Source organism: Hirundo rustica, chromosome 3, assembly GCF_015227805.2.
Source record: "Hirundo rustica isolate bHirRus1 chromosome 3, bHirRus1.pri.v3, whole genome shotgun sequence".
Taxonomy (NCBI): Eukaryota; Metazoa; Chordata; class Aves; order Passeriformes; family Hirundinidae; genus Hirundo; species Hirundo rustica.
Genome location: NC_053452.1, coordinates 69,344,915 through 69,364,426, shown reverse-complemented (window position 1 = coordinate 69,364,426; position 19,512 = coordinate 69,344,915). Strand labels below are relative to the sequence as shown.

The 19,512-nt window shown below is 41.3% G+C and overlaps 1 protein-coding gene across 4 annotated transcripts in view; it reads right to left on the bottom strand.

Moving 5' to 3' along the window:
- The window catches only part of FYN (FYN proto-oncogene, Src family tyrosine kinase), a 139,753-nt gene that overhangs the window by 23,511 nt on the left and 96,730 nt on the right, over window positions 1-19,512 (bottom strand). For 3 of the 4 annotated variants that reach the window (XM_040057423.2, XM_040057425.2, XM_040057424.2), the window contains 7 exons: window positions 17,451-17,708; window positions 16,820-16,916; window positions 12,707-12,805; window positions 11,520-11,623; window positions 7,124-7,273; window positions 4,602-4,766; window positions 126-305 (listed from right to left, as the gene is read on the bottom strand). In XM_040057423.2, the coding sequence (XP_039913357.1) occupies window positions 126-305; window positions 4,602-4,766; window positions 7,124-7,273; window positions 11,520-11,623; window positions 12,707-12,805; window positions 16,820-16,916; window positions 17,451-17,697 (1,042 nt within the window). In that variant the 5' untranslated portion in view covers window positions 17,698-17,708. Of the gene's footprint in view, window positions 1-125; window positions 306-3,973; window positions 4,130-4,601; window positions 4,767-7,123; window positions 7,274-11,519; window positions 11,624-12,706; window positions 12,806-16,819; window positions 16,917-17,450; window positions 17,709-19,512 lie in introns of all 4 variants that reach the window. The other variant, XM_040057426.2, reaches the window with a different exon arrangement.

Here is a 19,512-nt window from a genome sequence, read left to right as displayed (position 1 = left end):
AAGTGACTGTAGTGTCCTGTTCCCTCTCTACTTCCTCTCATGCACCCTGCTGCACCTCCCTCTGTATCCCCCAGGAGCACCAATAAAGGAAAAAATATTATCAAGCACAGCAGCTCTGGCTTCACCTTTACTCATGTACTCTGTGACAATATAGATAGGCTCTTCAGATACCACAGCATAAAGTTGGACCAATTTGTCATGTTTTAACTTCTTCATGATTTGGGCTTCCTCTAAGAAGGATTCTGGAGACATGGTGCCAGGCTTCAGGGTCTTGATAGCCACTTTAGTATTTCCATTCCACGTACCTACAAGCACAGACACTTAGTTAGATTAAATGTCTTCTGCTCCTTTTTCTGCCTGATGCCTAATGTAAGCAAGGAAAAAGTAGCAAGGACATTTAATATAAGTTTTTTTAAAAAAAAGTTTGGTTTCCCATGTTGTCTTATCATTATATTCCTCCCACATCTCCTTCATATTTTAGTCTTTTTCTGTCACACTGAAAAATAACACTCCCATTAGCACTGGGGCACAATTGCCATTGTCCTACTCAGGCAATGTTTCCAGTGATCTCCACAGAAACCTTCTCTGAGTAAGAAACATGGGATTGCTGAAACCCATCTTTGTGTATTCCCTTGCTAACAAGTAATTGCTACAGACAACAACACAGCTCCAGTCACAAATTTGGATAACAAAACTGGTTAAACCAGAACTTCTCATTTGCAACTCATTTTAACATTTTGGCTTTGTTCTGAGTCAGATGAAAAAAACCCATAAAAAACCCCAACTCCTGAGAAACAAATCCTGAATTGATTTCATTTTAGAAACACAGGTGTATTTCCAAACTGAAATATGTTTTTTTCCTTCCCTTCCTTATCCCCAGGAGCTGCTAATAGAGAATGAGGTGTTCCTGTCCACTTCAGTTTGCTCTTTACTTGTGGTCAGCATGGAGATGGACAAGTTGCATCATTTTTCAGCCATCACTGACCAAACCTTCTGGAACACCCAAAAGCCTGCACAGGAACCTGGAGAGAGCTGGGGAAGGCTGACTCAGGGAATCCTGGAAGAGGTGGAGCTTCACTTGGATATTTACTTGGGTATTTGCAAGGGGGAGGAAGAAGACTGGAGAGAAAGAAAACTCAGAAGACCAATTTATGTTAACAGATGTTAACAGTGGTGGTTGGGTGCCTTCTTTCTTTTTTTTTTTTTTTTTTTTTTTTTTTTTTTTTTTTTTTTGGTGTTGGGGTGTGGGGGTGGGAAAGAAAATGAAGGAAAATGAAAATGGGCAAAAAATACCATTTTCCTGCTGCCTGCTGGTTGTCCTTTGCTCAGACTAGCCAGAACCCTGCTCCAGAGTCAGGGCTGACATGGCTTTGAATGTGATCTCTAGATAGGGAGTTGCTGTGTGATAAGGCAGAACAACACTAAATGACTTCAGGAATAATCACATTAAAAACTACTCCTCTGCACTTAAACATGAGGATAGCAGAAAGCCCACAAAGTACACAAAGACTGTGTCATGATAAAAGGTAATTTGTAAAATAACTCAGTTTGTCTTTGCTAAAAGTACATGAACAATAACAGGGCTCAGATGCTGCATGGGAACTGGTTAGACTAAAATAACTTTATCATGAGCTTTTGCAACCTACCAGACTATAAAATGAGCCATAAAATTGATCCTTTTTTGTGCAAATGCTTAGGTCCCAGGTCCACTTTGCCTGGCTGAGGCTGGCAGAAGAGCAGTGGAGGAGCTGCTGCTCCTGTGCTGCTCCTCACTTGGAAAGGGCAATCCCAAATGTCTCGGGGGGGCTTGAGGCACATATTAGTCCAAACTGTGCAGTGCAAGTTTGGTTTTCATTATGCCTTGATTTCCTTCTGCCAGTTCAGTGTGAGGTATCACTGTACTGTCAGTGGAATAGTGCCTTGAGTTACCACCTCTGCTACCCCAGTGCACTTCACAAGGGCTCCTGAAGCCTTGATTCCTCTCAGTCCTTCAAAGCGGAGCTGAAGCAGGGCTTTGCTCTAGTGGCACTCCTGTGTAGGCTGGGAAGGATGTGGTTTTGCCCCTAATTTCGAGCAGGGTGCCCAAAATCTTTTCTGATGGGTGACAGGGAGCGTGTTTAGTCTGGAGTCACTGAGGCTCCAGACTGCAGTGTGCCATCAGTCACGGCCACTTTGCGGAGGTACCACAAATTATATGAACCAGAAATAAAACCAGTTTTATAGGCACCAGACTGGCATTAATAACATAGGATCTCACCTTCTGTGTTATCAGGGTTAATTATGTAGTATCTGTTTTAATAAACATCCCAGGACTCGTTCTATTACCATGAAGTGTTTTCAGCAAGTCTGTTTTTAGTTACTCTTATGAGTTTCTCCAGTTTTAAAAAAGAAAATCCAACTAAAATGTTAACTTATCCTCTCAGCACTGATTCCAGTTTAAATTCTTTAATTTTCTGATTCTGTTTGGGTATATTTCTCTAACAGAAAAGTATCTTAGACTTCCCTCTGAACTGCATGTAGTTAGTTACTACTTAATATGGTTTTTATTAATTTTTACTGTGTTAATCTACTCCAATTTGGTAATGCTTCAGGGCTGTTAACAGTTTTTACTATACATTAAGAAACATTATTTCATAACTGTAATAATGATTTTGCATTTCTGACAGATACTTGGTACTGGTACTTGGCACTTTGTTTCTCATAGCTGATATATATATATATATATATATATATATATATATTTACATTTGTTCCTTTAACTTGTTGTATTGGTTTAAGATCTATGACACACAGAGCTGACCACGAAGTATTAATATCAACTGGAAACTTGTGCGTGCATTCAAGATGGAGAACAAGAAGGAGAAACTGCAATTATCTGGAAATGCCAATATAAATGTAGACGGCTTTCTTTGCAACAGGTCAACTGTAATTCTGTGAGATTCTATAAATTTCTGTATTTCTAGTCTATAAACTTTGCAAATCTTACAGACTTGCTGCTGTGCTGCTTGCTGTAGTCCTGCAATGGGAAACAGCTGCAAGAACCCAGGAGAACCCACTGGTTGTTTTGGCTGTACATATTTTTGTGTCACTGCAACAAAAGGAGTGGTCAAACTGCCCCCTCAAATTTTTGTGGAGAAACAACATATAGTATTCTTTATTTGAACTGGTAATTTTAGAGTCTATACAGAATGCAATCTGGCACAGAAATTGAGCCACATCACATCAAATGGCCACTATATCATGTTTCAATGCTATGGCCATACAAAGATTTATGTAAATTGTAAATTGCTTGTTGTTTTATATGCATTAAAAGAATGAGGCCCCCGATGGGTAAGTTAAGCTGGCCAGTGTGCAGAAAACAATGTCAGTGGATTTGGAAAAGGTCAATATTTCTGGACTTCAAAATGGGGGTTCAGCTGGGCCCGGCAAGTTTTGCCTCTGTTGTCCCTGGTCTCTATATTGAATTACTGGGTTCTGCTGCAGACACAAATTTCAAATAGACTTGGAGAAGTGGATGCATGGGAAAGCTAACTTGACAATATCGGCTTGCTGATATTTACCATTATTTTTAAACTGGGAGAGTGGATGGAAACATTTTCAGGGTCTGATTCTACCAGTGCTACAACACCGGAGGAAAGAAAAATGTCTACTTACCAAATTAATTTCTGGTTAGCCATTCTGCCTTACAGGTTTAGCGTCATTCCTATTTTAATACCTTGCAATTGTGTAGTCACCCAAATAAACCCAATGCAATTAACGAATTTTAATGCCCTAACCTCTCGTACCACTGTGGGCAAGTGAAAGGAAGCTTCCCCATGGATTCATGTATTTACGTTTGACTGTTTCAGGCAATATAAACTAACATTTCATACTATTCTGATCTTTTAGCTTCCAGATCTAAACTTGAAATGTTTATTTCTGCCAAGAGGGCCTTAAAAGATCCATCCAAAGCAAAATATATTCTCTGCCTTACCACGCCACACTTCAGCGAAACACCCCTGACCAAGCTTCTGTTCCAGAAATAATGAATCACGTGCAACTTCCCATGCATCTTTAGCCAATCCAACAGTTTGTGGGGTATTATTCGTAGCAATCACAGTTAAGTTAAAACACAAACCATCAGCTTTCTCTATAGGAGAGGAAATTAATAAAAAAAACACACTTATAATCCAAAATTATGCATGCATTGAGAAAGATGGAAGGTGAGGGTGTCTCAGTGCTGCATTAAAGTTCAGTTGCAAACACTGTTTTTTGGATACTGGAGTTAAGGACTTCTTTTGTTAGCTTACAGAAAAAGGCTTCTCAGTATAGCAAAGAGATTACTATGTGAGCCTTGATTTATTATGAAGACAGTGGTAATTTGTCAAAATCAAGACTTTCCAGGGAAACATGGATTTTCAGTTTTCTTTTGCCATCAATTATAGTGAAAGTTGAAGATTAAAGGATTTCAAAGTCAAAGACATGATTCCAAAGACATTTTTCCTAACAGTTCGAGCTTTACTAATTTTTTTTCTTGTGGGTCACAATGCCCTACATTTTCACCTTCCATCTTGTAATCCCCACACAGAGAGCTATTTTAGAGTAATTATTTTGCTCCATACCCATCCATACTTCCCCAAACTGCCCATTTCCCAGTCTCTTGATCAACTGTAGGGATTCTCGTGGAATTTCCCAGACATCTTTGGTTTTGACAGACAGATCAGTAAGCCTTGGCATTCCTTTATGACAGGGGACTACTAAGCGGCAGCAAAGACCTGCAGCTCTCTCTGATGGAGCCAGAAGTGAAGCCAACAGCAAAGGAGAGGAAAGAAAAAAAAGTGTGACATGAAACAAATACAGTAAGCATAAAAACAATGCTACTCACAACAGCTGTTAGTTGCATACCACAAAGCATCCTGGAAGATTAGGAATTGAACATTGAAACATATTCATTTGAGACAGAACAGGAAATATTTTAGTCTCTGCACAGCCTGAAATGGAAGGTGGTTTCTCTTGAGGGCTCAGGATTTCCCTCCTCCCACAATGCTGCATTAAGATAACCTCTTGAGTGACTGGTTTACTGTGGTACAGTATAGCTTTTTAAAAATAACCTGTCAATTACAATCTGAATTGTTTCAGTACTGAGTAAAAGAAACATGGAGAAGATTAATTACTTCTTCTTCTGAAAAATCACAGCCATGAAAATTTGGTGGACTTTTTGTAGCCTGGGAAAAGGCATTTTCTATATTCTGCTCTGTGAAAAGGTCTCTTCGTAGGCACCATACAATTCTGACATTCTTTCTAGAGCAAACCTTTATTAGCATATGCAGCCAGTCCTACATTGTTTGAGGCAGGTTCATGATACCATCTCTTGCAAAGCTTGACACTAGACTGAACTGTGACAAAAGTCACACAAGATATTCTGGCAAGAGTAAAACCAATAATGTATACATACGTATGAAATACATATACACACATTGATGAGGAGTATACCATGCTGCACAAAGCAGATTACGATATAAAGCCTGCACAGAGACTTGCACCTTAAAGCAGGTGCAGCAGAGCAGAACAAGGAGGGGAAGTGCAATTGCACTTCAGACTCAGACATAATCTGTGTTCTTCTGTGCAGAGTTTCCTTCTATGCAGGTGAATGGGTTGTTCCAGCAGCATAAGGTGGGCAAGCACTGAAGCTCCTTGCAACACCAGGCTCCACTCATTAGCACAACTGTGCATTGTGGCACTCCCAGAGCTCAGAGCAGGTAGTTAGAGGGAGCCCTCATAGTTTGAGTCAGCTGGGACTGGGATGGAACCACGGCTCCTGTGTTCAGCTGGGCCCCGGACACTGCAGGGGAAAGCTCTGGAGTGCTGTGTCATGCCTCCAGGGCTACCCTGCCTGGATCCTACTGATTATGCCTCCATGCTGCACAGAAATGGCTGTTTCCAGATAATTTTGTTTCTGCATCTGTGCATGGAAAATACACCACCCAAATAAGCTGACCACAGGAAACTAAAATTTGACATACACAAACTAGTACAGTGAGGTTGTAAATTATCTTCCTTATGTGTGAGTTTTTATCCCTCATTTAGCTTGAAATAGAGTCACCAGAAACAATTAGAAATTCTCCCTGGCAGCATACACCCATCAGGAATTGGGTGGAGAAGACAGCCAGATGTCTAGTATGAATAGCATAAGAATACAGCAGACAGAATACAAAGAATACAGAAAAAAATGCCCCACAGAGAAGTTGATTTCCCAAGTAAAAATTGTGAAAAGTTTTTGAGCAGCAAGCATTTGGGGTAATCTGTTAATAGTACTATGAAAAGCTAAAGTAAAGGGAAAAAAACCCTGAAGAGCAAATAATTCAAAATACAAATTTCTGCTTGAAAAATGACCATGCTGAGGAGCATGGCAATCTCCTGTGTAAGAACCAGTTGTCCTATGCAGAGGTTTGGGGGGGGGGGGGGCAGGGGGGAGGCGCGCTTTGAAGTTGCATTTGTTGTACACTAATTGCCAGGGACAATACGGTGAACTTTTGAGTGGAATAGTGCATGCCACACTTTATTCACAGGAATAAAAAAAAAAAAAAAAGTTTGGTGGGTGGACACAAATAGTGTCATAAAGAAGTATGCATATTGCCTTATTCATTTAACATGATTTAAATGTTAATATACTTTGCACATAGAACAAAGACCCAGTGGGAAATATATGTAATGTATCTAATATATGCAAACCTTTTGGCCATTGTTTTAGGTGACTGAATTCCACAATGTAATTCCTATCTGCTTTATTAGCAATAGTGTGCTGCAAAATGGCACATATTAGAACTCACTTATTTGCAGGAAATTCATGCTTGGAGATGTGCAAGTCAAATTCAAGAATTCTGTTTGCTTAGAAGAGGGAGAGCAGACAAAACCTTTAGTACAGTAAAGTGTTAGGTTTTAAATGCTCTGCTGCTGTATCCTGTGAACGGCACTCAAAGACATTTATAACTCTAATGGGAAGGGGATAACAGAAGATGGATTACAACAAGCAAGAGTCATAGATCAAATGACTCTTTAGGGCATCTTACACATACATCAGCTCAGTAGCAAACACTTTTGTTTTAAAATACTTCAGAGTGCCATGTATTATCTGAAAAATTACCTGAGTAATGCTGAACCAGCTGCTGAAGAGTTTCAAATTGTGCCCGAGTTGTGATATAATATCCACCATTGTCAAGTTTACGAATCTTATAATGTTTGACATGATCTCCTTTCATATCATCCCAGTCTCGAATAGACAGGGAATAGGCACCTGTTCCAAGCAAAGGAGAAATAAAAAATTGTAATTAGCTTTTAGTCACAAAGATTTCCGTTTCCTGGTCAGTTGTTACAAAGTGAAAGAGAAATTGTTTCCAAAAAGCTCCCTGTATCCCGGAAAAGAACTAATTAATCTAACACAATAAGATAAATGTCGGGGAAATCCTGGGATGTTCATACCATGTTCTAGAAAGATACCGGGACTTCTGTGTAAATGAAAACTCACACTTTAACATTTACCCCTCCAGGCTGTTAAATCGACTTTTCCTATTCTAAGAGCAAATTCCTATTCTACGTGCAAATTCCTATTCTACTGCAAATACTGCGCTTTATGTAAATGCCAGTGGGTGGTAAATATCATGATCTTCACAAGTAGCTCTGGAGATAATGACTGTATGTGGGTAGTGTTGTTACCTGGATGGATCCCAAACTTCTATATAAACAACCAAATAAGCATACTTTGTACACAGTCCTCGGAAGGTAGTACTACACCAAGACTGAGCACCACTAGATCTACCAGAACTTCATGTTTAACTTCCCAAATCCATGTGGGGCTTTAGAGCTTACTAGTGGGATTCAGATGCCCTAGCACAGGGATTAAGTGCCATGTGAGATGCCTCAGGACATGCTGCTTGGCAGTTTTCCCACAGGCTGTCACATTTTTCCAGCTATGTGGATGCTCTGCAGGCATTTGAAGTGGCTCTGGATGCTCAGGGCCAGGTAAAGGAACCTCAGTTGATGGGCTGGATTTAGTTTTAGAGGCAATGATGGCAGTCTGTAGGTGGGCTGGGGGCTTCATTTATATGCCCATATATAAAACTCTGGTGCTGTGAGGGTGGCTGAATCCCAGCCCAGTTTCCACGAGTGTTACGGCACCGTGGTGTAATGCCTGCAGTCATGGGCAGCTGAACAGAGCCTCGGCTTCCTGCTGACTGCAAAAACAGCTTGGCCACCTATGTGGGGACCTGCACGTTCAGGTCTCCTACTCTGGAGGACAGTCCTATTTTACATCCAGTGACACACGTGTTGGTTTTGTACAGTGTCAAAAGCAAAGCCACTTTCTTACAGAGTAACGCAGCATGGGAACAAAAACATGGCCCATTTCAAAGGGAGCAAAGAAAGAAAGTCCTCACTCATGGCTCAGACAAATATTGTGTTTACTTAAGGGAATTTAGGCATTAAAAGGAGAAGAGGAAACTGTCAGCTGCAGAGAGCTCGGGAAGGTCCTCCTTCTGGGGTCTCTGCTGCTTTCACTGGTAACCAGCTAGGGGAAGAAAAGGAAAACTACCAGCAAACAGTTTTGTATGGCATGAGGTCCCAGTGTAAGGTATCTTTCTTGGATGTATCCCCAGGAAGAAGCCTCCTCGACCACATTAACCAACAACAGGTTACACTGGTGGGTGGCTCATCCCTGAGGGAGATGCAGTGAGCAAAATGCCTCCACCCTGACTTCAAGGACCTCTCAAATTCCCTATTGTTTGTCCCCTATATAGGAGGAAAAGAGCCAGCACTTAAAACAGATGATTCTGGTTTATTTGAATGGGAGACACCCTTAAAGGAGTGTCAGGGGTTATTTTATGTCTCCTTTTTCTTCCCCCCCCCTTTTTTTTTTTTAAATTTTATTTTACTTTTATGTATTTATTTTGGTGGGGTTGGAGCTAGATGATCTTTAAGGTCCCTTCCAACTCCAGCCTTGCTGTGATTCTATGATTTCTAAGTGTAGAAAAGTACTCTTTGTTTAGGACAGTTTTCTGAAGAGGTTCTCCCCCTGAGTCAGTACATTTCTCTCAACTAGGAGTTCAAAGCTTTTTGGTGATTTGCAAGCACATCTTGTGCATGTTTCGTAGCACCACTCTGGGCTGTACATTGTCAGCCTCCTTTCAGGATTTTCCAGGCAGTCTTCTCCACCTCCGCATTTTTGAGTTTTGATCAACTGGCAGCAGCTGTATTTTCTTTAGTCACGCTCCCTGCGTATCTGGTCACTATTTTAGATTCTTTAGGAAAATGTAAACAATCTGTGGCTCCAGGTCTGCAATCAGAGCTGTGTGGGTGGCCCACTGTGGACCCCCACTGACCTCAGATCAAGTTGCAGGACTGGAGCTTTAGTTCAAATCTGGACATAAACAAGACCCAAGATGAATTTCATTATTAATTTATTTAGGCCGTCGGTTATCTATATTGCTCATTATTATCTGATGATAAATTTAAATACAAGAGATATAAATAATAAAAATTTGGGATAGAAATACGACATCACAACGTATCATACTAATGATTTTTTTTAAAAAAAACCAAACAACTGAAACCAGACAGTCTTGAAAGGTGGAGATTGAAACCAGGTGAAGGATTATACAGACAAGAGCTGATGAAGTACCTAGGTAGCCAGGCATCGAAAAAATAAAGAGCCAGCTCCATATGATTTATTTTGAAAGTGAGAAAAGAAGGCAACCATGATCAAGGGAGGTTAAATTTATGCTGAAATCAACCACAATGACACTTCTAACATGATCCTGATTAATTTTATTGTTGTTATAATTTAAAGCAGAAGGGACAATTCTAGGTCATAAAACAATTCCTGCCTTAAGCCCAGGATGACTAGTTGGGGTGGGCATGAGGAGACATGGCAGAACACACCATTTGAGCCCACCCAATTGATTTTTTTTTCTCTCGAACAACAAGCTCTCTGTTTTCTTTTAACAACATACTCAAACACCACAAGGATGAGAAGGGAAATAGGCATTTTTTTTACAAAAAAAAAGCATATTTGTTTTTTTCCTATGGCTTTGATGCAAACTCTGCTTGAAGATGTAGAGAGCCTTAAGTTCGAATGCGGAGAAATTAAACTTGCTGCCTAAAGTCCATCCATGATGGATTACTACATTTCCCCAATGCTTTTGTGTCTCACAAGAAATTAGAAAATCTCCTGACTTAGCTAAGTAAACAGCACTGCATAACATATCCCCTATCACTGTATAAAAACTGGGGAAACCAGACTAAACTGATAATGTGATTTAGAGAAACGGTGTTGTGCTTGTTTTTAGGATCCATGACTGCATATATGAGCGACTTTTTAAACTTGGCGCAGAGTGGGATGAAGTCCTGCTCCTCACACACATCAGAGCAACTGCTGGTGAAAAAAAACAGGTGGAGGCTATTTGCAGAAAAAGAGCAAGTTAGAGCCTGTCTTGCTCCTGGTGTGAGTGCCTCACTGCTGTGGGAAGCATGGCGAAGCTGTGGGGCGACAAGAAATTGTCTGCCTGGAACAACAGCAGGTCTATTCAGATTTAGCATCAAAAACAGCCTTCAGAGTTATAGGCACCAAAGGAAGAATCCAGTGACTTCAGTAGGGAATAATGCAAAACCTACAATTTTAGATGATTGAATGCAGCATCTGAAGATAGGTCAGGGAGAGAGGAGTGCAAGTCCTGATTCTATTCTTTAAATTCCTCCACTAGTCATGACATTTTGCATGCTAAGCCTAGCTGATAGTGTGCTCTGATCAAAGCACTGACAACTCGGTGCTTTAATTATTTGAACCGTCATTAGACTACAGAACCTGTATGGAATTAATTCTGGTGACTTATGCCTCCCACAGCTTTTGTTTCGGATTGCTGGTTAATTGAGAAATGGCCAATGGAAAATGGTTTGGTTTTACTTAGTTGCAAGCTTTCTGCTCAATAGTTGTATGAAGTAGAAAGATCTTTTCATACATGTGAAGCTTTTGAAGATGTTGACAGGCCTTGTGAGCAAAACGTAAAAGCAAAAATAGCACCCGCCAAGAAAACTGAAACTATTTCAATATTTTTAGAGGAAAGGAGAAGAATACATCCTTCTACTTGACTTTAACAGAATGGATACAGTACTTTATGAATATGTTAATTAGAAGCATATTCAAGTCATTTCTCTGTTAATGTGTGAATTTAAAACTGCTGCATAATTTTTTTTCTCCTTTTTTTGTTCCCTCCAAGGATCCAGTCAAAGGATCACACCATGGGGCTTCCACTGCAGATACCATGGGTTGAGCATGAGTTGTACTTTTGTTGTTCTCTACTTTGAACACTCACCCCAAGTTCTAGGCTATCCAGACATCCAATTCCCTAACAAAAATACATGCAAAATGACACTGATCTCTACCTTCATACCACTGAAAACGTGAGTGGTTTTGTGTATTTCACACGCTCAGCACCCTTTCTCCCATATTATCTTCTCATTCATAGTCGGAATAGCTTTGCCCAGCCTACCTTTGGTAGTTTCGCTTTCCCGGATCAAGAAGGTACCTCTGGGGTTTCCAAACGACAGCAGCTGCCTCTCGGCATCTTTTCGGCCAAGCTTGCCAAAGTACCACCTTGGGGAAATATCATAAACAGTAAGACAGATGCTAGGTGGCATTACTAAATAGCGTCACAAAGCCCAGATACGGAGAGGATTTTGTAGGGAAACTGTGGTTACTCAGACACAGTTGACCATTTTTGTCACACTGTGTCTCTTTTCTGCCGGAAAGCCAACGTGACAAACCATGTAGTAGATGTTCCTTGTGTTGGGCAGCAGCTCTTTGCATTAAGCCTCTAATCAGTAGGTGCTGAGAAGGCTTGGTGTCTTCTGACAATGGCCAGACTTGGGCAGAGACCAAGATGTGGTGGGTGGAGGGTATACACAAGGAAAAGGGCAGAAAATTGTTGCTGCTGAAGGACAGTGTTTGTACAGATGTTGCCATAAATATTTGGTATTTATCACATATATAGTGATATACTAGTACTCAGTAGTTTTGTAGCAGCACAGCTATAAAATCTCAGTAGAAGGACAAGATTCAACCACTTTAATTTCAGAGTTACAGCTTTTATTCCTTCCTGCAGCAACGTTTTTGTGTTGTTTCACAATCAACCAAGGGCAACACGAAGTACAGACTTCAGCAGTAGCCGCTCAGCTCTGTAAACTCCTCCACTGTATCTTTCATGTTGGAAATAATGTGAATACACACATCACTCCTTTTCTTTGCATAGATGGGTCCTCATTAGGCAGCTTTGTATGCATTTTGGGCATTCTACCTATCCTAGGATTTGTATTTGTTGATACAATGTGCCCTCTTTAATGGACAGTTTGCACACTAATTGATTCAAAATATTTTTACAAGTTGTTTCAGGAGAAGCAAGGGTGCCTTTTGGTTAAAGCTTGAAATTAGCTGACAATTGAAAAAAGGAAGCAGACCTGTGTTCCTTTAGGTTTTCTTCCTTTGTTTTGACATTGAAAAAGCACTGAGCTCGTGCTTCTTTTGTTACTAATTACCTAATTATTTATCAGTGCAGTTAAGACCTGAAATAAATATAACGTAAGTCATTTGAAAAATTGCTGCAATCAATCAAAACCAACTCATCACACCTCCTTCTAATACAGCACTAATGGCTCTTTAGAACAAAAAAAGAAAACATACTCCTCTGCTTGGATGGAATCGACTGGAGCCACATAATTACTGGGAATGTAACCAGTTTCTCCTGTTGTCAAGGAACGGGCCTCCCACCAGTCTCCTTCCCTGTGGAAACAGAGGCGAGGAGGAGAAGTGAGGGCAAGACACGGCTGTAAAGACAATAATCTGACTTTGTTAACAGCACCCAAAACGGCACGGCCCTAAGAAGCCGCAACAACTCATCTCTTTATCCCCGGCGTGCTGCTTGAGAGAGCTGTTTGCATCTAGACCCAAACAATACACGTATTTCTTTACACCTAGAATTACTGCGGCAGTGATTAGTGCCGTAGCCTTTCAGATGCAGCATAGTAGCATGAAGAGGTGGAACAGCCCAGTGTAATCAGGTTTGGTGAGGACTGAATTTGGACTGGAATATTGAAAACTGTATCCATAGCAATTATTCTAATGCAGAGCCTTGAAAGAGCTTATAGGAAAATTGCCAAAATGAATGCTTGTTCTGGTTTTGGCCGGGATAGAGTTAATTTTCCTCAGAGTAGCTGGTGTGGCACTGTGTTTTGGATTTGTGCTGGAAACAGTGTCGATAATGCAGGGATGTTTTCATTACTGCTGAGCAGCATTCTGACACTGCCAAGGCTTTTCAGCCTCTCACCCACCAGAGAGGGGGTGGGGGTGTGCACAGATCTGTGTGAGGACACACAGCTGGGAGAGCTGACTCCAGCTGACCACAGGGGCATTCCATACCATATGGCATCACGCTCAGCATGTAAAGCTGGGGAAGAAGGAAAAGGGGGGAATGTTTGGAGTGATGGCATTTACCTTCCCAAGTCAAGGTTAGGCATGACAGAAGCCTGCTTTCCTGGGGATGGCTGAACACCTGCCTGCCCAAGGGAAGCCGTGAATGCATTCCTTGTTTTGCTTGGCTTCTGTGCATTACTTTTTCTTTACCTATTAAACCTGCCTCTCAACCCACGAGTTTTCTCACTTTCACCCTTCTGATTCTCTCCCCGATCCCATCATGGGAGAAGTGAATGGGTGGCTGTGTGGGGCTGAGTTGTTCCCTGAGGTTAATCCACATTACAATGTCACATTCACTGCTAATTTTAAACTTCTATGAGCCTAATGAATCTGAAACCCAAAGATATCAAAAAGCCATTTATCAATATGTTATTTTTTGATAGCCCTTAAGGATCCCACTTCATTGTCTAGATTCCCTCTGCTGGCCACCTGGAGGAGATAGCACAGGAGTAGGCTGCATTTAAGTACTTACAAAAAGCTCTTATTCTACAACATTTAAATGTGAAGAGGTTCATGCAGGACCATCTTAGGCATTCTGTAGGCTTAGCATGAATTTTTGTCTTACACTGGTGCACACAGTGGAACATGGTACTGCCTTTCAGACAATGCACGTTGCTGCAAGATGTGCAGCTTTAAGAGAAGTTTGTTTCTCAGCTTCTTGCAGGATGCAGTGACTTGGGATTTAGCAATTTCAATATCATTCTCAGCACCAGATTCATCAGTGTTTAATTCCTACCATTGCTAATAAGCATTCTCTTTTCTATTTCTGGACTGCTTAGAAACTCTCAGTTCCCCTCTCTGTAAACCAGAGACTTGTTCACTAAATAAAACACTATCATCAAATGTGACTGGAGAATTCAGCCTCTTCTGGAAGCAGACAGTCACAGAAAACACACTATCTAAACTGTTACTGGAAGGAAAGGTGGTATCAAGGTGAATTCTTTAAATTTTCAACTTTGCTTTATTTAACAGTTTAAAGGTGCACAAACTCTATGGAAAACAACTAGAAAACAGCAGTGATTAGTCAAGAAGGATACACTTCCAATTTTACAGTTCAAGAAACATGAAGTGCAGATAGCTTTTGCAGAGGCTAGCAGTTGACACTATTTTAATACACCCTGTATGCTTTGGTATGTCAGGCAAATGGCCCTTTTTGTTTGTGTCTCTAGTACTGCCAGCTGAAGTGCTCTAACCCTTCCCCCATATGCTGCTGTAGAATATTTCTGAGGCATTATGCCACAATGAGCTTGACAAATTGTGGAATGGTAATTCCACCTCTTCTCCTTACTGTGCAGAGAGTCCACTAGATGGAGGTATTTTGTCGTATCTAGGGAGGAAAAAGGCAGTCCTGTAGATGATCACAGCATCAGGAAAAAAAACCCCTGCTTTGACAGAGAAGCTTAAATCTCTCAAACCACTGCCAGAAAGGAGGAAGAATGCAGACTTTTTCCACAGCTCTTAATTTTAGACCTGCAGCTGAGGTAGGAGGCAGCTAGTCAATGGGGCCAAACAGGGTGGCAATGCTGGGGATGGCCCAGTGTTTGGAAGTCCCAAAGCCAGGCTCCACTCTGAACCACTCTGCAGGTACCTCTTTCACTCAGACTGCCTTTAGTAAAATTTCTGGGATCAAATCACAGGGATACCCCCCTGTATGTCATTTCAGGTGTTGTGCTGAATGTTTACTCCAAAGCCCAAATGAAATTTTGTTTGTTGAGTGCTAAAGCAAAATCCAAACCCAAACCCCTCCAGAAATTCCAGACAAACCACTTTTTTGCACTTACATGCTTTCTATTTGCAAGCAGCATCGGCAGGTGCTTAAAAAATTGGCTTATTTCTTGTAATTCCTGATGTAAGTGAAGAGGGGAAACATTCTTACAGAAAAGCAGCTTTCTGGAGATTTCCCAGTCTGGCTGTCACTACTCCAGGGAGGAGTAAGGCTGTGTTTATAAGCAAATAGACCTAACTACGATGGGAACTGAGCTTTATAATGCTACAGGAAAATCAATGAATGCTTAGTCTTTTTTCCTTTCTTAGAAACCCCTTTTCCAGGCAGGGATTACCTGCATCAAAATGCATGCACTGCAGCCACTGACAATGAAGGGGAATCTCTCTCTCACCAGCTCCAAGGATGATTGCTCTGTAAGTGCTGGTGAGCACTGCCAGATTTCACCAACTGGCACGTACAGGGTATTTATAATGCGTGGAACTCCTTGTTTCAAGTTATGGCATAGTTTGTGCAAGGTTAGCAAAGCACAAGGCAATGCAAACAAAAATGGATCATAGTTTTAAAAAGGGTTCGTTTCCAACCCCTAATTTAGAAGCAGAAAGGTTTTAAACTGCTGCTCCCTCTACAAGTCGTAACTGAAGTTTCTGTGCTTTCATCTACATCAAAGCTCTTTAGCTTCACGAAATATTCCACAGAATTACCTGACTTTTTTAAAACTTCAGCGCACATTGAGCCAATTCCAACCCTGCAGTTGCTATATTAAAATTAACAGTTGCACCAGGGGTGAATTTGCCTCACTGTCACATATTATAAGAAAAAAAGAGAAGACCGATATCACAAAGCCTTTAGAAAGTGACATACTTGGTTGTTAACCCGTTTTTACTTCTACATAATAGCTGCAGTGAACATAACACAGAGCCTGCCACTTTGTGTTCTTAGCCAAGAATTACAAGATGTTCAGATATAGGTCAGTAGCACAGTGAGTTTTAGAAGCTATTTTTAAACCGCTAAGGGATTTTTTTCTATGGGCAGTTGATAAAATTAATTTTAAACTGATGATTTCCAGGATGGAAATGTGGGTTTCATGTCAGATGCGACAGAACTTCCTAACATGTTCTGGCTGCATCACCTACCTTTAAAAGGACAAAAATACTTTTAAGCTTGGCACATGAGTCTGGATAATGACTCCTCTGTGAATCAGTTTTTAGCTCACTTCTGTGTAGGGATACTTGCAGCAGATTGGAAAACGTGTTAGTACATGCCTTCCAGAACCTCTGTAGCTACTGATAAAGTACAGAGCTGGTACTCTCAGTTCTGAATGTGGGGTTACTGTAAAATGTAAGCAGTACATCACACAATCTAACACTTTTTTTTTTAAAAAAAAAAGTAAAGCTGCCTGTGGTTAGGTTTTTTTGGCCCAACAATACAGCACTTTGCAAAAGTGCACAAAATGCAAGGATAAGTAAGTAAGCATAGAGTAAATCCCCTCCATACTTGAATATCCAACATCAGATTTTACGAATAACATAAGCAAAGATTATTGTAAACATTATAAGCCTGAAACTGTTAAAAAGTAGATTCCCAAGCCTAAAACTTACGAGCTGTTAAGTATCTGGAATTTTTCTCCTTTGTGAAAACTCAAGTCATCTTCTGTTCTTGCTTCATAGTCATAAAGCGCCACAAAAAGAGTTACACCTAAAGAAAAGGACAGGTGGGTTATACTCCATCACAAAAGACAGGAGGGAAAGGAACCTCAAGAGATGATGTGGCTAAGCCACAGATAAGATACTCCACTTGCTGAGGAGCAAACCAAACTGAACCCTCCAACTCTTTGAATGATTCTCATCTCTCTGGTCTTATGCAGCCAGTGGGCGCTCCACCTCTTTCACTCTGCACAGTCACAGGATCCCAAGCAGGCAAAGGGGGTTGAGGAGACAGTTTAGACATAGCCATGCCAAGTGTTTAACGACTTTGAGGTGGTCCAGCCCACACTTTACATTCCCTGGTAGAGGGATGAGGCAGTTAGCCAAATTTGGCATGAACACATAATTTCTCAGCCCCAAGTTATTCTGCAACTTAGCAAAGGTAGGGGTGAAGACCCAACTCCAATTCTTTGCACTATTTCATGAAATAACTTCCTAAAAGCAACGTGCTGAGACAGTCATGCAGGCCTCTGCTGCAGGCACATGGCTGACACTACCACCACTAAAATAAGATTTTCCAGCTCACCTGTTCCTCCTCTTGTACGCAGCGTCCCTGTATGAGAGGAGGAGTTGACTCCACCAAACACGGTCAGTCCTTGGCCTCCTGTGGCATGGAAGTTGTTGTAGTTTGGGATTGAAGTCACACCAAAGCTAGGATAGTGCTGCGGAGTAGGATCTGTCCCATAGCGGTAGCCTGAGCTTTGAGTTAAACTGCCATCCCTCTCGTCAGTCAGTTTTGTTGCTTCTTTATCCTTACATTGCACACAGCCCATTATCTAAAATCCTAGGAGAGGAAGGGAAGGATAGGTGCTCATATGTTGATGCCCACCAGATCTCCTCCAAACTCACATACAATGAGGGTCAAATTAAGTTCACTGCTCAAAAGTTACATACTTTGGGAAAAAAACCTGCAGTGGTTCGAACATAAACAGCAACATGTTGGAAAAAAAGCTCACACAACACCTTTCCCTCAGGAATTTTTCTATCATGGCCTGGGGAAGGGGGTCCTGCCTGCTCTTAGGGTAGTGGCAGATCTTTGTCCAGCCCTGACAGGCAATATTTTGCTTGGAGGAACAAAGAGGATGAAACCCATCTTGTTCACCCTTTGCCAGGAGGATGGAACTGGCAGGCAATGGACTCAGCCAAAAAAGTGCAGCTTCAAGACTGCCCTTAGAACACAGAATGAGGCACTTAGATTGTGGTTCATATTTGACCTTGCCAACTACACAGCAGTGGACTTCACCTGAAGACAATAATTCCTTCTTCCATTGCTGGAGCTCTGCATGGCAGGCAGAAAAGCAGCCACAGTGAGCCAAGAATTATTATAGCAGGAAAGTGGGAGGGAGCTATCAGAGGGCACAGCTAAATAAAAAGGAAGCTCCTTTTCATGCAGTACCAAATTGAAAGCTAAAACCACTGGTAACAGAAGGTGAGGCTGGGAAAGGTACACACATTAAGAAACTAGAGAAAGTCCCAGAAGAATTAACACATCAAATGCAGAGCAACTCCAAGTACAGATTCTGTACAGGATGAAACTGAGAGGGTTTCAAAAATTACAGCTTCAAAAAGCTTGCTTCAGGTTTTTTAAATTCTTGTAACCTCTTGTTCAGCACCCTTATGGAGCACTACCAGGGCCTGGGTTAATCTCTCTTTATTTTAAGCACCTGCTTCTCTCTGCATGGAGGGAGACAGAGGGTGATCTGCCACATCTCAGAAGCAGTCCTGCAAGGTTAGTCCTGTTACCTGGTGTTGCCTTTCATCTGCTAGCTCTAACTTCCTCTAATCCATGTGGTGGTGTTACTGAACTCTTTCCTATTGGCCCAAGTTGAACCTAGACCCAAACCCTGAGCTTCTGGAGTTGGGTGTGATGAACCTAGGGAATCAGATACTTGTCTGGATGCATCCTTGAACTGAACCAGTACAGTGACTCCTAGATGCAACCTGGCCCACAAACAACATACTCTGAACAGTGGGGTTGGAAGAGAAGTGGCAGGAAAAAAATCTTTAAAAAATTACATACTAGACATACTTTTTTTCCAGAATATATAAATAGACAGGGAGAAAGTGCAGAAAATGGAAAAAGAATGTTTCAGCAGTGCTAACGCTTGAAAAATTATGTGGCAGCTCCCTGTTTTTCTGTGACAGTCCACAGTCTGGATACCTGGTTCCCACATCTAACCTGCCTAATTAAAAATAAAACCACTTCTGCTGAAGGGTATTTTCTACAATTTGCAGATACTTCCAGTTATTCTAGAAGTCTGTTCAGAAAAACAAGAACCATTTTGTTTGCCCAATGTGACAGCCATCCACAAGAAGGACCAGAAGGAGAATCTGGGAAAATAGAGGCCTGTCAGTTTGACCTTGGTGCCCAGGAAGGTTATGGAAGAGATCATCTTGAGTGTAATTACAAGGCACACACAGGACTACCAAGGGATCAGACCCAGCCAGACTGGGTTTAGGACTGGACATGACCCTCGGTGCCACGGTCTAGTTGAAAAGATGGTGATCAGTCAAAGGCTGGATGCTATGATCTCAGAGGTCTTTTCCAAGCTAAATGATTCTTTTATGCTGTAATTTTATTTTTATTT